Source organism: Neltuma alba, unplaced genomic scaffold (assembly GCF_004799145.2).
Source record: "Neltuma alba isolate B1F8T4 unplaced genomic scaffold, ASM479914v2 tig00012000_pilon, whole genome shotgun sequence".
NCBI classification, from domain to species: Eukaryota; Viridiplantae; Streptophyta; class Magnoliopsida; order Fabales; family Fabaceae; genus Neltuma; species Neltuma alba.
In genome coordinates, this window is record NW_021636573.1 from 337,838 (window position 1) to 360,914 (window position 23,077).

The 23,077-nt window shown below is 30.8% G+C and overlaps 2 protein-coding genes across 4 annotated transcripts; both read right to left on the reverse strand.

Moving 5' to 3' along the window:
* Positions 1-1,811: 1,811 nt before the first annotated feature.
* On the reverse strand, positions 1,812-22,671 carry LOC114720808 (stAR-related lipid transfer protein 7, mitochondrial). 2 transcript variants are annotated; one of them, XM_028906520.1, is made up of 7 exons: positions 22,667-22,671; positions 5,845-6,145; positions 5,342-5,507; positions 4,855-5,031; positions 4,695-4,778; positions 2,708-2,789; positions 1,812-2,611 (listed from the first exon to the last, which is right to left on the reverse strand). In XM_028906520.1, exons 2-7 carry the CDS (start codon positions 6,123-6,125, stop codon positions 2,166-2,168), a joined length of 1,236 nt encoding a protein of 411 aa, XP_028762353.1. In that variant the 5' UTR covers positions 6,126-6,145; positions 22,667-22,671; the 3' UTR covers positions 1,812-2,165. The 2 variants fall into 2 exon arrangements, with proteins under 2 accessions (XP_028762353.1, XP_028762352.1); XM_028906519.1 differs by lacking the exon at positions 22,667-22,671 and having other exon boundaries at positions 5,845-6,316.
* LOC114720809 (protein WVD2-like 3) lies at positions 10,110-14,720 on the reverse strand. 2 transcript variants are annotated; one of them, XM_028906521.1, is made up of 7 exons: positions 14,612-14,720; positions 12,152-12,689; positions 11,708-11,796; positions 11,482-11,575; positions 11,323-11,394; positions 11,043-11,153; positions 10,110-10,689 (listed from the first exon to the last, which is right to left on the reverse strand). In XM_028906521.1, the coding sequence occupies exons 2-7, from the start codon at positions 12,683-12,685 to the stop codon at positions 10,441-10,443; spliced, it is 1,149 nt and encodes a 382-aa protein (XP_028762354.1). In that variant the 5' UTR covers positions 12,686-12,689; positions 14,612-14,720; the 3' UTR covers positions 10,110-10,440. The 2 variants fall into 2 exon arrangements, with proteins under 2 accessions (XP_028762354.1, XP_028762356.1); XM_028906523.1 differs by having other exon boundaries at positions 11,482-11,572; positions 14,612-14,719.
* Positions 22,672-23,077: the final 406 nt, after the last annotated feature.

Consider the following 23,077-nt stretch of genomic DNA (forward strand, 5'->3'; position numbering starts at 1 on the left):
ATAAGTTCCATGAGTTGCATAGAGTGATAAAATTTAATAGTTATAAAGCATTAAAAATGTATTAATTAGGATAACATAAATATCAATATATAAGTACAGAATTTCATTTTAAAAAAAAAGAAACAGAAAAAAGGATGAATAATGTGGATATATAACCATTTAATTTTTAAGCATCTGGACAAGTAATAACAAGGGAGAATCCCACGAAAATAAGTTTAAAATAACTAAATCCTAGAAAATTTTACAAAATTGTATTATTGTTTGCAAGTCCAGTGTTAATAAATCCTATTAAAGTGTTGTTACAAACCTAGTTTAGGATTTAATAATTTCAAGATATTTTTTGTGAAATTCTCCCTAATAACAACTGTAATATAAAGCTAATAAAACATATACAGAGCACTAATGTGTGTGTATATAATAGTAAGTCTTATCTCACTAAATAAAATTAATTATGAATATTTATATGTACATAACCACACAAAAAGCTCTTACCATATAAAATGCATTGTTGAGCGCAACAAAAGTGACTTAGCTAACAGTAATGCAAGTCCTCACCCACAAAGGCATGAACTCAAATTCCACTATCAAATGTGAGAATTTTGTTAATAAATAATTTATAAATAATTCCATGTGTTCTTAAAAATATTATTCACCACATTTCATATTTTACTCTATTATTTTAATAATTTTATTATCTATATATCAAAGGGAAAATCCCTTAAAAATACAGCTAAATAACTTAAATTCTTATTTAGGTCGTTAAATTTATCAAACCTCTAATCTAGTCAAATGACCTAAAGAGAGATTTTAAAATTTTATGAAATGACTTTAATGCGCCTTTCATTAGAAACTGAAAAAAAAAATTCTAAATTAGCATATTTCATTTTACAATTAACACATTTCAATTTTAAACTAACAACTTTCTATCTTTATAATACATTTACATGAAGTCATTAATAAAATTTTATTTATTGCAATACAGCTTAAAAAATTAAAAAGTTCAATTACACAGTTAACAAATTGCAGTTCTAAATAATTAAAAGCTTTATATCTCCATAACATACTTACAATAAGTCTTTGAATAAAACTTGATCACAATATAATTTTCAAAATTAACATGTTCTATTTCACCGTTGATATTTTTCGATTCTAAAACAACTTTTTATCTCCATAAAGCACTTGTAATAAGTTTTTGAATAAAACTTAATCACAATATAACTTTGAAAGTTAACATGTTCCAATTTACAATTAACACGTTTCAATTTTAAATTAACATCTTTTTGTCCCCATAACATATTTGCAGTAAAACTTGATCACAATACAACTTTAAAAATTAACATGTTCAATTACATAGTTAACAAGTCTTAGTTCTAAATAAACAGCTTTATATCTGTATAACACGCTTGTAATGAGTCTTAGAATAAAACTTGATCACAATACAACCTTGAAATTAACACGTTATATTTCACAATTAATACATTTCTACTCTAAATTAACAACATTCTATCTTTATAACACACTTGCAATGAGGGAGGAAAATTTAATATAAAGAACTAACTCACCACTACTTACTTGGTCGATTTTTCGATTTGCAATAGTATATGCCCAGTTTCTCTCATTCAAAGTTCTTAGACAACACGAGAATTATACAAATTCTCATCTCTCTATATTTTTAATGAAAGGGGTATTAAAGTTACTTTATAAAATTTTAAATTTCCTTTTTGGGTCATATGATTAGGAATTTGACAAATTTAACATTTCAAATAAAAATTTGAATTATTAAAGCATAGGGATTTTCCCTATATCAAATATACAGATAAGAAGTGGCACAAGTTATATAATCTATAAATAATGTGACTTGTTACATACTTTTTGCAATCCCTCATCTAGTTTATAACATGACTTTGTTATATAAGGCTCCATGCAATGCCCATCATCTAGTTTCTGTAATTTCTAACAACTTTTTCATGACTCATAACTCCACTTTAACCTCATTCCCTAACAGATTTCACCTGAATTGTTTATACCCAAGAAATTGTAGTTGTGTACATGAGCAATTTACCACCTGATCATCATCATTTGATAATGATGAATATTGAGGTGAAGTGAGACACACTAGATCTTCAAAATGAAGATAACAAATAAAACTTTCCTTTGGCCACATTCTATGCCACTCGTCTCCTTGCAAGTCTGTGCCCTGCTCCTACTAATAATCCTTTTCCTATTGCTCCACCATGAATACCCAAAACCAGAGCGGCAGTCCCTCCTATAACCATCCATTTCCAGTCTATGCCATGATCCTTTTGTTTTGCATCTCTGATCATGACTTCACTTTTCTCTTCCTCTTTATTTGCAGGTCCTAAAGAATCCAAGTTTTTCACAGAAGAAAGCTTTGTGGTTATCCTTGCCGTCATTGCACATCTTGACAGAGAAGTCTCGGTTTTCCGAATATTCTGATAAGCTCTCAATCCAGAGTGCAGTTTCTTGACAACTCCAGACATGATATGGCGGGCTCCTAACTTCTCCACATCTTTTGGAATCCCCATGTCTTCATAGTGTAAAAGGGTTACCTCGCACGCGGACAACTGACCATCTCCTTTGCGCGATTCAACTGCATCAAGAATTGAAATGCGGTGAATGAAATGAAACACCAAATCTACTAGCAAACACATTATTGCCAACAATAATTTAAACTTCCAAATCTTACCAGGTCTAATGACCCAACTAGAAAAATAGTGCTCTACTCGTCTGGGCTTGTCACGTTTGGGTAAACTTGGATATGGGACCCCCTATAATATGCTCCCAAATGGTAAGAAACTTCAAGTTTTGGGAGGATAAGTAGTAAAAGCATGCTATATGAATAGCGAAAAGAATTAAGAGCAGTGGACAGTACTGTCAGTAAGAAATTATGTATGCCAATATGAATGAGCTAGAAATTTTGTGATTGATGGAGGGATGATTAGAACAGGGATAAAATTAAGTGAAGGAGACAGAATAGCATCTGATCACTAGCATTAAAACTTTTGCCACTGATGGAGTGCCTAGTGCAATCTCGATCATTGCCTTACATCATTGAAAGGTTGCTACATGCAACTAAATATTAGAGCCATACCAAACAGAGGATACAGAAATAAGAGGATGTGTGGCAAGAACCAAGAAATACTAAAACGGAAAGTTTCGCCACTGAAGGAAATATAGGTAGTCCTATAGAAGAAAAACTTACATGCAGTTTTTCATATATTCCCTTCATCTGTCCCTAAATACAAGTCCAAACACAAATCTCTATGTGTAATTAATACTTATTTCCAGAAATACCCCTAATAGAAAATATCAATTTTCTATCCCACCCTTAAATTTTTATAAGTTGATACACTCTTTTCCATGGCATTTTGTCACCTCCTCGATTTGTGCATTTTTCCATATTAAGACTTGTGTTACTGGAAGAAATAAGTACTGTTTACCTTATCAAAACAAAAAAAAGTACTATCTACTATTTGGTTCTCTGACTAAAATATGACGATTGTATGGTTTTAATACACACAACTTTGTATTACATGATTGGACTTTTTTAAAAAAAATTTCAAATGTCATAATTTTATATAATCCCTCCGGTTCACAATATGTCACTTTTAAAAAATGGCTTGGAGAGTAATTAATACTTATTTGTCAATTTTTTCCATGTAACTAATGTTTAAATGTAACTCTGTGTTTATCTCTCTCCTTCACAACCTCATTTAATATGGGTAAAATAGGGAAAAAATTTCAATTTGGGACAGATTTAATGAGTTAGCCACCTACTTTTGATACTGATAAATTAGTTCAAGTGATTTATATTGTGAGACCGAAGGGAGTAACTTGATAGCAAGGATACAAGGAACCATACTGTAATCTTTCGATTAATTCTACATATACAGGACAAGCATGTAGAAGTGTCTCAATATATCAACCCAGCCACATAAATTATTTGAAAAAACCAGACAACATTTATCACCAAAGAAACTGCACTAAAATTACTCAAAAGTCTGAACTTGCCACAGTTTAACTCAGTTGGTAAATTTTAGTTATCTAAAACTTGTAGTAACTAACATAAACACACGCTTGTAGAGTCTAAAATCCATAATCTTCCAATTGACTTAACTCCTGTCATGAAGTTAGCCCAAAAAGACTGTCATCGACCCGAGAGAGAGAGAGAGAGAAATGAATTATATATTCATATTACTTCTCTCATCTTCCTTTTACACCATCCCCCCCCAAAAAAAAAAAAAAAAAACAGCACGCACGCACGCACGCAAAAGCTTCCAGTGGAAAGGCAGCCCTTCATAAATTTGGATCTCAATTGACATGCAATTCATCTCTAAGAGAAAGAACGTTGTGTCGTTTTTCTAATAAAACTTCGACTATATTATTCTCAGACTATATCACCTAACAAGATGGCAGGATCCCGAATTGTTCAACAGTTACTTTTATTTTCCATATGATGATAATCAATGCCGCCATTTCCTATTGCTTTGAGTATAAAGGGTGCTGATTTAGTTGTTCTTCGTAAGAACTATGAAGTCCCTCAACCTGGAAGTGTCTTTGAATAAAAATAGTTTTTAACTCTAACAATTGAATAGTGGCAGGGGTTTGCTATAGTGATAGGAAGAGAGAGGAAAAGGTCATAGAATAGGAGAAAATGTTGCAACAACTGCTACCTTTGTAACACAATAGAAAGTATTCCCAGACTCCCATATTCTTCGAGCAATTATATATTCTCGGTCACTGCAGAAGAATGGAAACTACAAATAGAAAGATAAAATCAGGAAACAGTGATTGCATTGAACAGATACATAAGCAAGCATCCTGTGCTAATACCTTTTTTATCCAATGGGAAATCACGATCCCATTATGGGGGCACTCCTCCAGTACTTTGCAGTATGCAAGCATAGTATCCCATTTAAGGCGAAACTCATCATCCCAGAAGAAATCCCTTACCAACTCTGGAGCTGCATCTTCAAAGACCGTTTTACTCTGGTAAACTAGAGGACCTGTCTGATAAGAAATTCAACATCAGACGCAGAAATAATTCTAATGTTTGATTAATATATATATGTAAGTAAATGATAATTAAAAATAAAAATCATCAATCATCAATCAATATATATATACATATTTAGCGGCTTGGAACGACTACAAATATTAAGCAGCAATAGATGAACTTCATAAATCCACTTTCAACCAGGAAGAAAATGTGATGTGATACAAAGACTATAAAAATTCCTCATATATTGAGTGCATGAACGTTGTCATCTAATAATAGACAAGAAATATACAAGAAATAACTTGAAAAATCAGAACCAACCTGAGGTTCGTGACGCCAAACTTGGTATGACATATTTGGGGTTGAAATCTGCATCAAACTTTGCCAGTTCATCATTCCATTCTTCCCTTCAAGAAGAAAAAGGAGATGTTCCAAATCATTCTGATTGACAACATCCTGCTCCTTCTCTCCAATTTTAACACCAGGCCTAGTAAATGTCCAATAACCCAGTTATGACGGGAATAAAGAACTTCATTCTAACATTCTTTCACTAGTAATTCGAGTACAATATATTAAGCAGCTATTCTGCAGATAGGAAAATTAATTAAAAATGGATAAGAAATTGATCAACAACAAGACCTCAATACACTGATTAGAGTAATATAGATGATGATCGGTGACTGACAACAAAGAAAATTCACAATCTAACACCCAAAAATATAATAAGGATGGCTTAAGCACAGATAATTCAAACCCCAACGTTTGACTAAAAACTGAATTAAAACATAGTAACCAATAAAAGATATCGAGAATTTAGAACCTACCCAGCAACCTCACTGCTTTCCTCCTCCGTCTTGGATATGGCCGCCGCCACATTCCCTGATTGCGAGGGCGACTCAGCTTGACCTTTGCCATTTCCTTTAAAATTCGACCAAATCGTGCGGCAAATGGAGAACGCAGATAGTGCTGTGAATGCCAACCAGAGCCGACGAGCACCAAAGCCCGGCGGAGCCGTCCAGAGGAACCGAAACTTACTCGGAAAACCGAGGAAAACGATACCAGTCCATCGAGGCCGCCACGACCAACCGATAACCAAACCGATCATCACAGCAAACCAAATCGGAACTGCACATAGCAAGATGTCAACAAGTGTCTCGATTATCGAGGGTTTTTTCAAAAATTCCACAAGATCGAAGAAAGACCCGTCCATTTCTCCGATTCAGGAAACTTTCCCTCCCTCATACAGAGTAAGAAAAGAATCGAATCCAGCTACATGGATCGCCCCTTTGGCAACGACAATGACTATGCCGAGGGGAAGAATTTTCTAGCAAGAGAAAGAGGTTCCCTCTCCTAGAGAGAGACAGCGGAGTTTGGCGGGATGACGACGAGATGACATGTCAGAAAATCGGACCGTCGATTTCTTGGTATTTGAATAATACGAGCAGGTGAGTGATGTGGCACTACGCGATCACCAAGTGACCGTCGACAGATGGCGGGTTCGTTGTTCGATCTGATTATTGGGGGAGTGACATGCACCGCGGGAACTATCGCGTGATATATGAATGACGATAAGACAACTGTTAAAGGATTAAATTATAAACAGTGTTCGTTCAAACTAGACGCCGATTCAGAAGTAATTGTGAGATATTCATTTGGTCAACGATAAATTGGTTTGATGATCTTCGAAATGCAAAGTTGCCATCAAATAGTGGTTATTCTTATTTACCTTTTCCCTTGTTTTTTTTTAATTAGAAAAATGACATATAAAGAAGCTTGAAAATATAAAATACTAATTTGAAAAGCTAAGTAAATGTAATGATAAAGAGAAAAGTCTTTTCTAAATTAAAATTTTACTAAATATGCTCTTTGTCTTTTTTTTTTTAAAAAAAAAACTTCAACCCCTCACCGGTGTCACCGATGTGGTGGCTGCCGGTGAATTTTTTTTTGCCACAGTATTTTTTTTTTGCATGCGAGAATATTAGTTTAAAATGGCGGGGGGAGGGATTTGATCCCACAACCCTTTTGCCATTTGAGCCAATAAAAGACTTCTTAACTTTACAAAGCAAACAAAAATATAAGTTGACTCTTTTACTGTAATTCCAGCCCATAACAATAATTTACCTAAGGATGACAAGTCTTAATTGAGAAATAACAAGTCTAAATTTGATATTAACAAAACAACTTTTCTTGATACATAATAAGAAGTAGCATATACATTAATTAAAAATGACCATAATTTATTTGAAAATGATACGTCTTTACTAGAAAATGACAAGTCTAAACTTGAGATTAACAATGTGTCTTTTCCTGATACATAACAAGAAATAGCATGTACATTGATTAAAAATGACCATAATTTATTTGTCATTTTCCAATAAAGACGTGTTATATATATATATATATATTTTTTTGATTTATTTCTAAAGACATTTATAATATTATATTTATAAAAAAGACTCAAATCTCTAATTTCTGATTTCTAATGTTTTATACTCTGGGCATTTCCATATTTTGTGTATATATGGGAGAATTATAATCAAGTTTTAAGTGAACGATATAATTACCCCATAATCCATTGATAAGTAAAGAGTAAGTAATGACACGTTTTAGATTAAGGAATGACAACAGGTTTAAGTTGATCACTTGTTATTGAGACTTTTTAATAATTAAATTTTTTTTAGAACCTTTTGGTAATGCTCCCTATATATATTTATAATATTATACTTCTTTAATCACTTTAACTTATGAATTTCTCAAGTTTCTGTTGTAAATTTTTTCATATTTTTTATGAATATAAACCCTTTTCAAAATTCATATGCTGTACACATATCTTGATCACACATAATATGAGGGGAGAAGAATTGCATTCTAAAAATCAGCACATATATGCAAGCAGGTTTTAATTATTTATTTTCTGTGTAAAATTTACAAACAAACCTCAAATTACATTTAAATCACATTTGTAGAATTATGATGCATTGAAAATATCGTGCTCTTTTGTGATTATAATATTATTTTATTTTGAGATTCTGTTGTGCAAAGATTAAGGGTGAACATGAGTTATTATAAAATTGGACAGCAAAATCCAGTTTTTTTTTTCCTTTCAAATTTTCACTCAAAAAAAGAAAAAAATTAGCCAGGATGTTATAATCTTATCCCAATCGAGATCCAGAGACCTTTGGAATGGGATGAGATACAAAACAAAAATCTCATCCTGTCCCTGCACACTAGAATAGCATCGAGATGGGGCATGAATACCCCTAATTACAATAACAACCTTGTGCTTAATATAATTAAGTTGTAACTCATTTTCATGTAGTATTAGAAATGTATTAAATTATTTTTTAAAATTATGCATGTTAAAGTTTATTTCTCTGTTTTTTTTAAAACCATAAAGCAGTACTTTCATTAAGATCCATAAAGACAAATACAAAGCCCAACAATAACAAAGGTTTGCTGAGACAAGAAAAAGAAAGGCCCAATACCAATATAATCCAAAGAAAACCAAAACGTAAAAACAAACAGAAGGGAAGCAACCGCCATCACCTCAATGGACTCTAGCCCCCAATGTCGAATCGTCGAAAATTGTAGGAAAAGAAGCGCAATCACCAACGACAACGTCATGGTAAAAGATGGGGGTTCGAAGACCCCACCCCGACAGGACCCATCCCTCCTTTTTAGCAAGAACCCAACTAGACTGGTTGAAGAAGAACCACCATGGGAAGACCTCATAGAAGCAAACAACACCTACAGCCAGCAACAGAAAAGACAAAGAAGGATAGAAGAGCTCCTTACCGACAGTCGCCTAGCAAACAAAATGATCATGTACCCTTCGAATTCACTGCCACCAATAACTAATAATGATACTCTGAAAGATGTAGCAATGAAGGAGTAGGACCACTATCATCAAAACCCAACCCCGAAAAACACGAATTGAAGCCACCCTGTGAGATCTCACACCATTGAAGCCCTTGAGTCTGATTATCACCGCAAAGACTAGAAACACGACTATCAAAAACCCAAAGAGACATGGAAAAAGACAAACACCCACACAAAGACGGACAACTAGTCGCTCATCCAACTAACGAGAGGAACTCCAACCGCCTCTAAAGAGTTGAGCGAGAGGGAGGGAGACAAGGCGCTCCAGGTGAATCTTAAGTTAGCATTCAAAGTTTTTCATTTTTAATAGTTAGAGATGTAATTTTAATTTCAAAAATGCCATCTTTTTTTAATAATGATATTAAGGAAATCGATTATGGTTTGTTAATTGAACGGTGGATCATTTATTAATGACGGTATGAAGAGAAATTTTTAATAAACGCATAAAACGAAGGATTTTTTTCCCTTATAAATAAGATGAAAAACACATCTAATTTCTGTTTGAAAAACACAAAAGGAAAGTACATTTTTATCATTTAATTGAACCCCAACTCTTAAAAAATTTAACAAATGTCCCGCGCACTGTCGCGGGGGCTAAAAGCGGGGTAAAAAAATTATTTAAATTAATTATTTTTCATAAATTAAAATTATTATTTCTAAACTATCTTTACTAATTATGTGTATTAAAATAAAAATCTTTTAATATATGTATTGGGAAAATATGAATAAATATAGAAAATAAAATAAATTATAGTCTTATATTTAAAACCAAAACTAATACAATTTTATCTTATGGACCAATATGTTAAATGGTTAACATATAAAGACTAAGTTGCATCAGTCAGAGTTCAGGAACTAAGTAACAATTGATTTTTTTTTTTTGGCCTCCAAGTTACAATTAATTCAAAACTATAAGAATTAAATTATACTGAGCTAAAGTTTAAAACTTAAGTTATACTTGAATCGAAACTACAAGGACAAATTGATTAATTTTCCCTTCTTATATATTCACGAGGTTTAAATTCTAGAACTAGAATAAAAGGAATTGAGTTTCTTTTCTTTTCTTTTTTTTTTTTGCATTCAACCCAACTACTATTGATAAAAAGTTCACATAGTTGGGTTCCGAAGGAGCACCACTAATAGGAGAATGATGAGATAAAACACACTCAAAAAATTGAAAAAAAAAAAAAGAAGAAAAAGATTGGGACAATGCAGCACCATGACCCTTTTCGCGGAATTTTATTATTTAACAACAACCTCAAAATACAAACAGTCTGGCTTTGACCCTGTTTAGGGGGAACTTAACAAACGCTTAAATAGCTCTTATGTGATAAATAAATTTCATTTTTACAAAGCTGAATTAAATTACATATGAACATTTTCACCACTTAAATTAGACAAAAGCATAGAACAAGTGATTATAAATTAAAGAAAAATAACAAGAAACATGCTTTGGAATAGTGGCAAGCTCAACTCTTCATAAATTAAAAGAAGTGAAAAGCAAATCTCATTGAAAGCATTATATGACTGACCGCTGTTCTTCAGTTCATCAGATCCACTTGCCCAATATCCTTGGCCTTGTTATTGAGTTCATAACCATTACTGCCATTATTCATGTCATTTCCATTGTCTATGTTAGCATGCTTGTCTTCTTTGTCATTTGACAGAGAGCATTGACTTTCCTGGACAACATCTCCCATGACTTTGTCCCCATGAGAGGAACTGACAGAAGAGCCACTACTCTTCTTTCGTCGGCCCAGCTTTGGAGATTTCGCACGAGTGGGTGGTGGCTGGTCCAGAAAAGTTTACATTACTTGAATTGCCATCAACACAACAATAAGAGGAAGAAACCTTATCTCACTAAATGGGGTTGGCTATGTGGATTGCACGATGTTATTGTACTCTATTAACAACCAAATTTTTAGATAGGTTGCTAACTAAAAAATCCCATTCAATGAGTTTATTGGGCGTTCTAGTTTATTGTTTATTGCCATCAACACAAGTGAAAAAAAAAAAAAAATCATCCAGATGGATTATAGATCAATCATTCACAAATAATTTGTGCTGTTATAGTTCATTGCTGCTTGAGAGGTTATTACATTTGAATCATGTACATATGACATCATAAGATTATCTCTCATACCTTTTTCAATTCGACCTTTGGTGGAGGCCCCTCGTGGTAAAAGCTTGGCATAGGATTTGCTTTAAACATTAAACTTTTCCTCAGCTGCTTGATGTCTGCTTCTCTCTCTTCCTTGAATGATTTTAAATTCATGAAGACGATAGAGTGAGAATACAGAATTATAAGCCTACTAGGGGAAAAGAATTAAAATGAAAAAAAGAAAAAGGAAATCTAAGCAATACAAAGTAAGAGACAGCTATATATCTTTGTTTTTCAGATGTTTGAGGAGAAAATAATGTACCTTGTTCCTTGCTTCACTTTGACTCTTCTCAGCTTCTAGTGCTTGATGCTTTGCCTCTAATTTTGAATAAAACTATATTCAAGATAGCATGAGTATGCACCAGTCAGGCTCGGCTAGAAAGCTAAATCCAAACATACCAAACTTGTATAAAGATGCTACCTCCTTTCGTTTTTGTGCACGTTCAGTGCACTGAAATACAGGAGCTGAAGCGACAGTTGCCCTAGAATTGAATGATCGCACAGAAGCTGCACTTCTTATGTAGTCAAGGATAAATATCAAATTATCAATTACAAATTCCATGGGAAAGTAGAAGAACCATGACTAGAATGAGAAAAGGCATATGAGACTGATTCTGTCAATCTAACTACAAGGTTTCATAGGATACAGAGAAACAACAGAACAAGTATCATCTTCATCAGGTTGCTTCTTGTTATTAGGTTGCAATGGCTTTCTTAGCGCTGGAGGTGATTCCAACTGCAAATAGCAAGAAGACAGATAAACATTTAACACTAATCATGACTATCTAGTAGTCAGAAAATAAGAGGGTAAATAAATGCATTGGATTAGACAAAGAAAGTGAGGTATAAACTACTTTTACAAATTTACAATCATAAAGCAGTCTCCATAAGATGGTTGTTTCAATGACGGTCTTTTAGACAAAAGCTGTTAATTTTATAGGGATAGGTATCAAAACCATAGGCATAATAAAGTGACGATAAGTTCGTGCTGATATGATTGGATGTCACTGGATCTGTTTCTGTCATACTTCCATGTACATAAAGATATCATCTTGGTTCAAGGAACTGGTAACCTCATCATCAACATTTACCTTATTCTGTTGTAAACTATTTGGAGTGAGCACATTTTTTTTATTTATTAATTTTCTATCATGACCGCCCTGGGTATCTTCAGCAAGAGTACGCATTACGCCAGAGGCACGCTTTTCAGTTGCTAAGGCAAATGGTTGTGGAACCGTGTGCTTCTTTTGAACATTTCCTGTACTTTTACTGTGAGAATTTCCAATGGGAGGTCTTGATCTGTGCTTCACAGCCTTGGTTTTATAGGACTTTGAATTCTTCTCACTTGGGGCACCAACAAAACTCTGGTCCTCACTTTTTTCTATGCAAGACTGATCAGATCTCTTAACAGAATTTTCTGTTGTACACTCCTTCACCTCATATTCCTTGGTGCTCTCCTCTGAACTATGGTGTTCGGTACTCTCAACTATTGGCTCAAATGACTCGGTAATATTGTGATGCTTAGCAACATTTTCATGACCTGCTTCATGTGAAGTTCCATTTGAATAGACTATCACCCGATCGGGCTCCTTGATGATGCAAACATCTGTGTCTTCTACATCCATTGCTCTGTAATAGAGAAATGTCAGGATTGAATGGGCTTCATGTAACCTATGCAAGTTTGATCGTATGAACACAGTATATGCAAGATGACAACATAAACAAATTACAGAATTAAGTGATACAAAAACCATGCCACTGCGAGGGAAAACAAATCACACAGCATTTAAATTCTGATTAAATGTATCTTTTATGTCGCTGTATGAAAAAAAAATAATGGAAATGAAAAAGAAAAAAGACAAAAAAACCTAAAACTGTTAAAATAAGAATGTAAATTTCTATAAAACCGAAGGAGAGAATGGAAGAGCAAAATGAAGTAGTTTAAATCACTTCCTGATTTGTCTTGTCAATATGTCAAATGTAGTAAAATCTTTGATAAAAACAAATGCATAAGGATATCTATCGAGGAAGGACCAGGTCATTACGAATGACAGTAAAAAAGCAGTCATTTGATGGTAACAAAATGAGGCGGTTATGACCTGCAGTTGGAAGCATAGTTAATTCAGCAGCAAAATAAACAGCAGCCATCAAGTATTGACTAAAGAATAAAAAAAATTTAATCAATATTTTTGTAGCAATAAAAATTTGAGTCGGAGCTCCAGAGTTAACGTAGCAGTGCATCTGATTAGCATTAAAAAAAAAAAAAAAAGGTAGTATAATCTTGATATTTTTCTGTTATTAACCATTCTATATCTTTAAAGAGAAGCATGATAACAAAGGACCCAAGAAAGCTTGTAATATCATTGGTTTTTCCCCCCTCTTCCATTGAAATTTCAAAATGGGGTGGTAAGTGTACTAATTAAAGTGACTTGGCCCCCACTTTTTATTAACTTTCGTCAGTATCAAGAATCCAGCTATCGCTTTTCCACAATTCAATAAAATACTGGATCGCGACTTACGTATAAAATAACTCTTGAAAGTTGAAACTGGTTTCCAACCCAAGTATGCCCAAGCGAATTTATTAGTTTAAGAAACTGAACAAGTTCCATGAACAAATCCTTCAATCGTGTCTCACTAAAAGTAGAAGAGAGAGATAAAATATTATATGAAAAGCTAAAGCCATCACAAACTCAGATGGCATTATGAAGCAAATACATACATTGTTTAACATAAACTTTAAGAATACAATAATACTAATATAGTATTCCGAGCGCCAGAGTGGAAAAGCCGCAAGGCGCTCAAAGAATGGCCAAAGATCAGAAATAGAAAGCACTGGAATAATTTATAGAATTATAGACATGTAACTACAACCGAGGTTTTAGAATTTGAATTCCAACATAACAACTCAACTATATCCAAAAAAAAATCATAAAGTCGAGAAAAAAGAAAGACGAGTCTTATATAGCAAGCAAAATTCTCAGATGCGAGGAATCATACCGAGGCGCATTAAAAAACTGCAACAGAAAAAGGATAAAATTCAAATATAAATGAACTAAACATAATTAAAACGGAACTTTCTCAAGCTCGAAATTCACCTTTTAAAATCAATCATATCTGCATTTCATTCTCAAATTCAGTAACATACGAATCATACATTCAAAAAACGACTCAAACTTGAGATACAATAAACGCAGAAGAACAAATTGCAAAGCGAAAATCTAAACAAATACATTACTTCCAAAACTGGATCCGACCGTCCAAAGTTCGATGAGAAAACGCTGTGCAAGAGCTAAAAACGGAGCTCTAAACTTTATCTATGTCTCAAAAAAAAAAAAAAGCACAATCTGCATAATCTTCTTTCATTCACATTTTTCCCAATTAGTCAAACAAAGCTTCATTTCCGGAAGCATTAATCAAAGCCAAAGGTCAAAGACCGAACACAGGAAAACGAGACAGGGACGAGATCGAAATGCGAAATGCAAGCCAGATTCATTAGTCAGCATTTCATGCAAGAATGAAGAAAATGATAATTGAAGAACAGAGAGATTCACCTTGTCGGTCAGATCTGGGAAGGAAGAAATGCGAGATTGCTGTTGTTGTTGTTGTTGTGTTGTGTGTGGCTTATGGAGGTTTCCTCTCTGTGCAATGAATTTTGATGTGAAGAAAGTGAGATGTGTGCCGCGCGTTTGATTTTTCTGTTGGCTTCTTTTATATATATACGCTGTGCCTCGTCGGTCAGACGCCGTTTCTTCACGGAGGGGAATGATTTGAATTTTGGGGTCGGATGGGCCACTTTTTCAAAAGGAAAACAAAAATAGTAAAGCAATAATTAGATACTACATCTTTTATTTTAGTTATCCTTGTGACTAAAAAAAAAAAATTTCACGTAAATACTATTAATAATTTAAAGTTTACATTTGTGTAGGGGTTATAGAAAAATTTATTTATACTTAGGATTGCATTGATGCTATCAACCTTATTATTAGAGATTGTCACAAACTTCATCATTTCATTTCAGAGTTTGTTTGGAATAATTTATAATTATTTTTTTAATTTTAATTCATGAAATATGAGTTAAGAATATGAAAGAAATTTTATCTCAACTGATATAAAAAGTGCTTATATAAGTGATACCAAGTTAGCTAAAATTTTTCTTAATATAGACCAAAATTTTCTCTCCTTAATCACCCTCCCATCTCTTATTCAGGAGGTTGAGACTGACAATGATGAAAGAGGTTAGGTTATTTTCTTAATGTAATTCTTGATTTTGTTTATATTATTATAATAATAATAATTTGAACCTCTAAAATCATGTTATGTTTTTAATATCAAATCAAATCAAATATGATTTTGTTATATAATTAGTAGCGAAAAATATGCCTTCCCCACCTTTTAACTTTATCAAAATTTTATTTCATCTCTTAATTTTAAAATTTTTAAAAATTTTTTTCATTTTTTGAGTTAATCCTAAATATCATTAAACTCAACTCAAAATTACAAAGCAAGTTCAAATCAAGCTATCTTGTCTATCTCCACCTCTCATCTAACAAATGGAGATTGATTAAAAATACAATGTTGTTCTCCATAAATACAAGGATTTTTTATAGTATGAATAATTTGATCAAGTCTCATCATTAAAAGGGTGACTATCATTTTATCCCTTAGCGATCAGGTTACTAGCTTCTCTACAATTAGTATGACTAATAATATCTTTTGAGTCTTTTAGTACCATTATTCTCGAATAATAATTTTTTGTAACAATACTTATTATTGTAGAAATTAAACTTGACATGTTAAAATTTAAAAATATTTTGTCTACATTCAACATTTTAATATCAGCATTTCTTTTGTTAATTACATTAAAGTTAAAGAATTTGTACAAAAATTTTATAAAATGAAAATATTAAAATAAAATTTTTGTGAAGTTAGAGTAATGAAGGTGCACTTTTACCAAATTAGTATGACTCTTGTGCATTTTATGAAATTTAAAAAATAAATTGTATATCATTCACAATTTTGTTTGTAATTTTTATATTATATATAAATATATAATTTTTAAAAAAATAATATTGAAAATTTCATACAGACTATTAATATCTCTTATATATAAATGGAAATGTAGTATCTCTAAAACAATACTCTTCTATATAAGATTGGATAGAGAGATTGAGAGTTTAATTTAATTTTAACTTTAATTTAAAATCAATTGGAAACTTTAAATAAGAGGGAGTAGGTAGTCTCTTTATAGTATGCGTCTTCTTTTTGTTTTGTTTTTATTTATTTATTTATTAACTACAATGTCTGCTTTTTTTTGGGTTATGGATGTCTTTCTTTCTTTTTTTTTTTGATAAAAGTGGCTGTCTTTCTTCAAAAACACTCATGTTGGCTTCTACATATAATAAAAATCAAATACTACATTTTATCCTTAATATAAGAGTTTATTTAACTTTTATTTTGGTTCTAAATATAAAATTCTAATCTATTTTGTCTCTCATATTTATCTATTTTTTTGCAAAATAATTCTGGTAATAATGATAGTTCTAGCCAATATATGTGATTAGCAAGGATATTTTAAAATATATATATTTATCACAAATAACTAATTTAACTAGTTTTCTTAATTTACTTAAATGAGTTAACTAGCTCTTATTACGGACTGAAGATAGTAACATATACACACATATTGTGTTGTGGGATTGTGCCAAAACATTTAGAAACGTACACATAAGGCCAAATGTTCGTATTATATATGATCAAATGTTAGAATGACTCCACCAAATTAATTTCAAGCAGCCATCCAAAGTCCATATCACTCCATCTCATGATGAAAATTTGACAAAATTCACAACTATATTATTGTCAAAACTTCTCTTGCTAACTAATTTACAGAAATTAAAAAATAATTAAATCATTTGCTTTTGATAAATATACTTTTTATAATATTATATTTAATTATTTGCATTAACAACTATTTTCATGAAAAAAATCTCTTAACATGCCCAATCAATAAAATTGTTTGAGAAAAATATTATAAATTTGGGAAAAAAAGTGACTGAGTTATTATTATACTTAGAGTCAAAATAAAGTAATAAACCCTTCAATTAGATTTTATATTTAAGGTTAAAATAGTTTGATTCTATTAACCTTAAAAAAAGAATTAAAGATTTACGATTAATTGTTTGTGAATAATATAACTTAACATAAATTTTATTATCTATCTATCTAATCTATCTTATTATTAATTTATTTGGTTTGGATTCAATAATAAGTAGCACATAAAAAAATCTATTTTAATCATGCCTGAACAACTAATAAGATGGATGAATTATTGGAATAAAAATGACCCAATTTCTTTTTTAGATTATAAACATATATAAACATAGACTTTACTTGTAATTTTGTTTCAATCACAGTTTCAAACCTTCTGAGATTGTCATCAATTGAACAAATTAAAGGTGATAGAAAGATAATTGAGTTTTCTAGAGAAACTTTTAAATCAGGTCCTATTCTTGCCATTCATTAGGCTTCCTCAAATGGTGGACATTAGCTTTTACATCTCTTTATTGAATTCAAAAATCTGATGATTATGAAGTTAAAATATCAATTTGCTCCTCTAATCCTATTTAAAAGATAGAGAGTGAATTTTTTTTTGTTTTTATATAAATCATATTATTAAATTTGTTATATGAATATATAATTTTATCCTCAATTTATTGCTTTGTAGACTGTTATTTTCCGAAAAAGTATATATATTAAATAGGAATAAAGTTAATAAATTATTAAATTTTCAGATAGATTTAATGAGATTTAAGATTTTTATTAATTTTGATAAAATATATTAAAAGTATTTTATAAATAAGATCAGATGAGTAACATTCAATAAATTAATTAAGTTGTAATTTTCATAAAATAAGTTGTAACTTTGTAAAACGTATAGAATAATGATTAATCATTAGAAATTTCTTTCTTTAAAGATTAATTTTATTTTTAAACTTTGAATTTCAAAAAAAACAATTATTCCTTTTTTCTGCCAACATAAAAAAAGTTATTCTAAATTCTTAGATTGATATTATGAAAATTGATAAAGGCTAAGGTAGACACCTAGAAACTTTGAATTTTGTGGAGCTGAGAATGATATAATCAGAAGAGTTGACATGAGGGTCCCACAATATATTATTAGTTGAAGAAGAAATGTTCCCTTCTATCCAGCTAAGCATTATTATTATTATTATTTAAATTAATAATTAATTTGAAAGCTTCAGCCACTACAATTTTGGAGGTATTCCACAATGATAAAGATGATGATGGCGGTCATGTCTTCGCATAAAAGCAAGCTAAGACAAGACGTCTTATCTAAATTTTTGCTTAGACTTCATTCTTCGCTTTTCTTGATTAATCCTTTGATAAAGCCCTAACACCCTTCTCTTAATTAAGTAATTAGTTAATTAATAAATATATGCTAAACAGCCCCTTGAACTTATAACAAAGTATATTATTTGTAAGTTATGACATCTTGTCTCATTAATTAAACATCATATCCATATATATATATATATTAATAATTGAGGTATTATAGTGATAAGAAATTAACTTCTTTAAAAGAAGGTGTTAAACTTGAATTTTGATTTGGTAAAAATAAAACACTTGGAATTTTACGAATGAAAAAAAATTATAATAAAATATAACTCAATGCACATAGTAGGAAAAATAGATAGCATACTGATGATTCATTAAAGCAAAACACTTTCTGATGAACGGAACTAGTTGGATCTAACTAAAGAAGTTAATATCTTATAATATGATAAATTAAAATTTGAATTCCTACTGAAAAATATGTTTATATTTAGTATCCAATCGTATTTTGAGTAAAATCGTCTCCAATAGAAAAATACAAATGATATATAATTCCTATAAAATATTTATTAAAAAAAAACTCAGATCACTATGGCCTTGCCATTCTCCTCTTCTCACTTACCCCGACTATGCATCATACGAAGTTTATGGTAAATGATACTATTCATAGTTTAAAAATAGTGCACATTGCAATAAATTTTATATTTAAATAGATGTGAATCTAATTTATTACAGGGAGTTTGAAAAATGAGTCATACCCTCCATAATTTATAATAGAGCGGTTGGTAATGAAACATTATTTATGCATTTTAATGCATTAATAGAGTTACACTTTTTTTTTTTTTAGAATTTTGTTTAAAAAGTGTTAGATTTGGATATGATGTTTTCCAGTCAGTCTAATTTGCTAGAATTGGGTTGAGCGTGACTAAACTGTCACACTAAATTGGACATTTGAGTAGCCATGTTGGCCAATTTCAGTCAAAGCTTATCAATTGTTAATTAAGTTTTTATAAGAATTTTACTCATTAAAAATAAAATAACTTTATTTAGGTATAAATTAATTTCTTAATAATTATATTTTAAAATTTTTATCTAGTTTTAAAATACAAACCACTACGTACCGCTCAGAGCTTGATGTAAAATCGAAAGTTTATCCAACTACCTATGTGTATGTATCACAAAAAACTTCTGGCAAAAAAAGTGTATCACAAAGAAAAACTGACAAAATTCAAGTCAAAATCAAAAGCTATTAGATCTACTAGAGGGTGTTTGGTAACCTCGAAAAGTGTTTCGAAGAAGCACTTCTCTGCAAAACGAGACAAACTCCTCCACATATTTACTTCGTAAACCGTAAAAATACTTTTGAAACCATAATTTGATTTGTATCCAAACATTTCCTAGGACAATTTATAAGATCTCTTTTTATTACTAATATAAAGTAGTTGGGGGAAATAGGAAAAAACTACTAATGTAGAAAGATTAATAATTCCACAGCGGGGTATGGCACTATCTTTAGACCATTTTAATGATATCTTCGCTTTTTTATTTCAATTCACACGTGTCAATAATACATAAACTTTTGAATTTCGGATTTTGTGCTGATAGTGATAGTTTTCCTATTGCTAACTATTTCAACTGGACCATGAATAAATTTAAACCCGAATTTATACAAACATCTCTTTTACTAATAATTTTCTTATTAATATTTTAGAAATAACTTGTAATATGAAAGAGAGTTTATTTACATATTGATTAAGGTTTGGCGATTATTGACACATAGACCAAGGGTAACAAGGTTATCACCATATAGTGACTAACAATCATATTAGATTGTAAGACTTCAAAATGCTTATATTACATTAAATAATTACATACGGTTGAAAGAAAAAAATTAATACACACTTGTGCAAATTAGCTTAATACATATATGTTAGTCATTTAATGTGGAGGAAATCAATGGAAGTTGGTAGGTAATTGTCACATCCCCATTATTTTATGAAAGCTCTATATTGTCTATGCAAGTCATGTGTCCCACATCACTTAGCTTATCCATTTTTCCTCCCTTTCACTTATAAGGGAAAATCCTTGGCCAAAAAAAAAACTTATAAGGGAAAATATTTAAATTCTGCAAAAGATGTCGGAAAACCTTAGCATTTTTTAACCTAGGAATAAATATTCGTGTAGCAATTTTTTAAAGGTTATAGTATTTTTGCCTCCAAAATATTTATGAAGGAGTTACCAATATCCTAAAAAAATTGTGGAGTAATTTAGCACACAATATTTTAAAATCAATATATATTTTTCAATAGTTCAACGTTAAGTCAGTTTTGGATTTTTTTTTTAAAAAACCTCTTAACCTTAATGTTAATTGTGTGAAAACAACAATATTGCAACGATTTTGTCTTTAAAAAAATGGGTTAAAGTATAAATTTATCTCAGAAATTTTCACTTAGGAGTACTAGGTATTAGAAAGTCTTTTGGGTGAAAATTTACCTCAAAAACTTAAAATCATGGCAATATTATTCCCTACAGTTAAAAATTAATATTGATTATTAAAAATAATGAGTTAACATGTTTTATAATATAACATGTTTTATTTAAAACGTTAATTTGTTTTCACATAACATACATGTAACATCTTAAATTTCCTTCATAATGCTTAGGCGAGTAACTTTTGGCCATGAGAATTAATTAGGATTAGGACTGGTCTCAATTGGTAAATAAGGTAACATAGGATGCAAATGAGTACGGACAAGATAAAATATTGGGAAAAAGATAGAAAAATGACAAATGAATTTTATAATGTCAAAAAAGTATGCTAAATTTGAAAAATCCCAATTTAGTCTCAAGAGACTAATTTGGCATTTATAAGTTTGCTGAAATAACCATATTGCCCTTTATTTTATTTATTGTTTCTAAAATATTAAAGCCCCCACTGGCTGGCTGGTTATCAGAGCTTCAGTAACCGGCTGACAATTGGTCACCGAAGCTCCGTTAGTCGGAAACAATTTATTTTGAAAATTTTTACAACTTTGGTATAATGGTTAACAACTTTTGTAATGTTGTTAACAATTTCAGTATAACAGTTAACAACAGGTTTTATGGAAAATTCAACAAGCTCTAATGGCCGGAAACAATTTTTTTGAAAATTTTTACAACTTCAGTATAACAGTTAACAACTTTTGTAATGCTATTAACAACTTCAGTATAGCAGTTAACAACAGGTTGTTTGGAAAATTCAACAATTGGTTGCCAGATCTCCGGTGGCCAGAAAATTTTTTTTTTTTGAAAAATTTTTGCAACTTCAGTATAACGATTAACAACTTTTGTAACGCTATTAAGACTAGGTTTTTTGAGAAATTCAAAAAGTAGCATTTTTACAACTTCAATAATGCCGTTAACAAGTTCGGTAACCCTATTAACAACTTCGGTATAACATTATGCAATATGTTTTCTTAAAAATTAAAAAAAAAGGCATTTTCACAACTTTAGCAACTACTTTTTTTATAAAATTTTTTTAACAATTTTAATATAACGGTTAGTAACTTTTGTAAGTTATTAACAATTTCAATGTAGTAGTTAATAATAAATTTTCCAAAAAAATTTAAAAAGTAGCATTTTTACAACTTCAGTAATGTCGTTAACAAGTCTCATAACTCTATTAACAATTTCGGTATAGCATTTAACATGTTTTCTTAAAAATTCAAAAAAATGGTATTTTTATAACTTTAACAACTATTTTGTTTTAAAATTTTTTTTACAACTTTAGTACTACCTCCAGTCCTAATTATAAGACCCAGTTGACTAATTTGAGGAGATTAAGGAAGTAAGTTAAGTTAGTTATTTGTAACAAATAAGTGTTGTCATTCCTAAAATATCCTTACTAATTAAGTGTGTTGGTTAGAACTATCATTATTAGAAGGATTATCTTGGGAAAAAAATGCATAAATATGAGAGACAAAATGGATTAGGGTCTTATAATTAGGACCAAACTAAAAGTCAAACTGGGTCTTATATTAAGGACCGGAGGTAGTATAACGGTTAACAACTTTTGTAACATTATTAACAATTTCGATAGAACAGTTAACAACAGGTTTTTCAAAAAATTCAAAAGTAGTATTTTTGCAAATTCATTAATGCCGTTAACAAACTCAAAAACCTATTGGTAACTACTATATTGAAGTTGTTAATGGTTATACTGAAGTTGTAAAAATTTTTAAAAAAATTGCTTCTGGCCACTGAGCTATGGCAACCAATTGTTGAATTTCCTAAAAAACCTATTATTAACTGTTATACTAAAGTTGTTAATGACGTTACAAAAGTTGTTAACTGTTATACTGAAGCTATAAAAATTTTTTAAAAAATTATTTCCGGCTATTGGAGCTTGTTGAATTTCTCAGAAAACCTGTTGTTAACTGCTATACTGAAGTTGCTAATAGCATTGCAAAAGTTGTTAACCGTTATACTAAAATTGTAAAAATTTTCAAAAAAATTGTTTCTGATCGGCAAAGTTTCGGTGATCAATTGTTGGCCGGTCGCCAGAGCTCCGGTGATTGCCGCCGCCAGAGGTCCAGCGACCAGCTGGCCAGTGGGGGCTTTAGTAATTGAAAAACAATAAATAAAATAAAGGGAAATATAGTTATTTCAGCAAACTTATACATGCC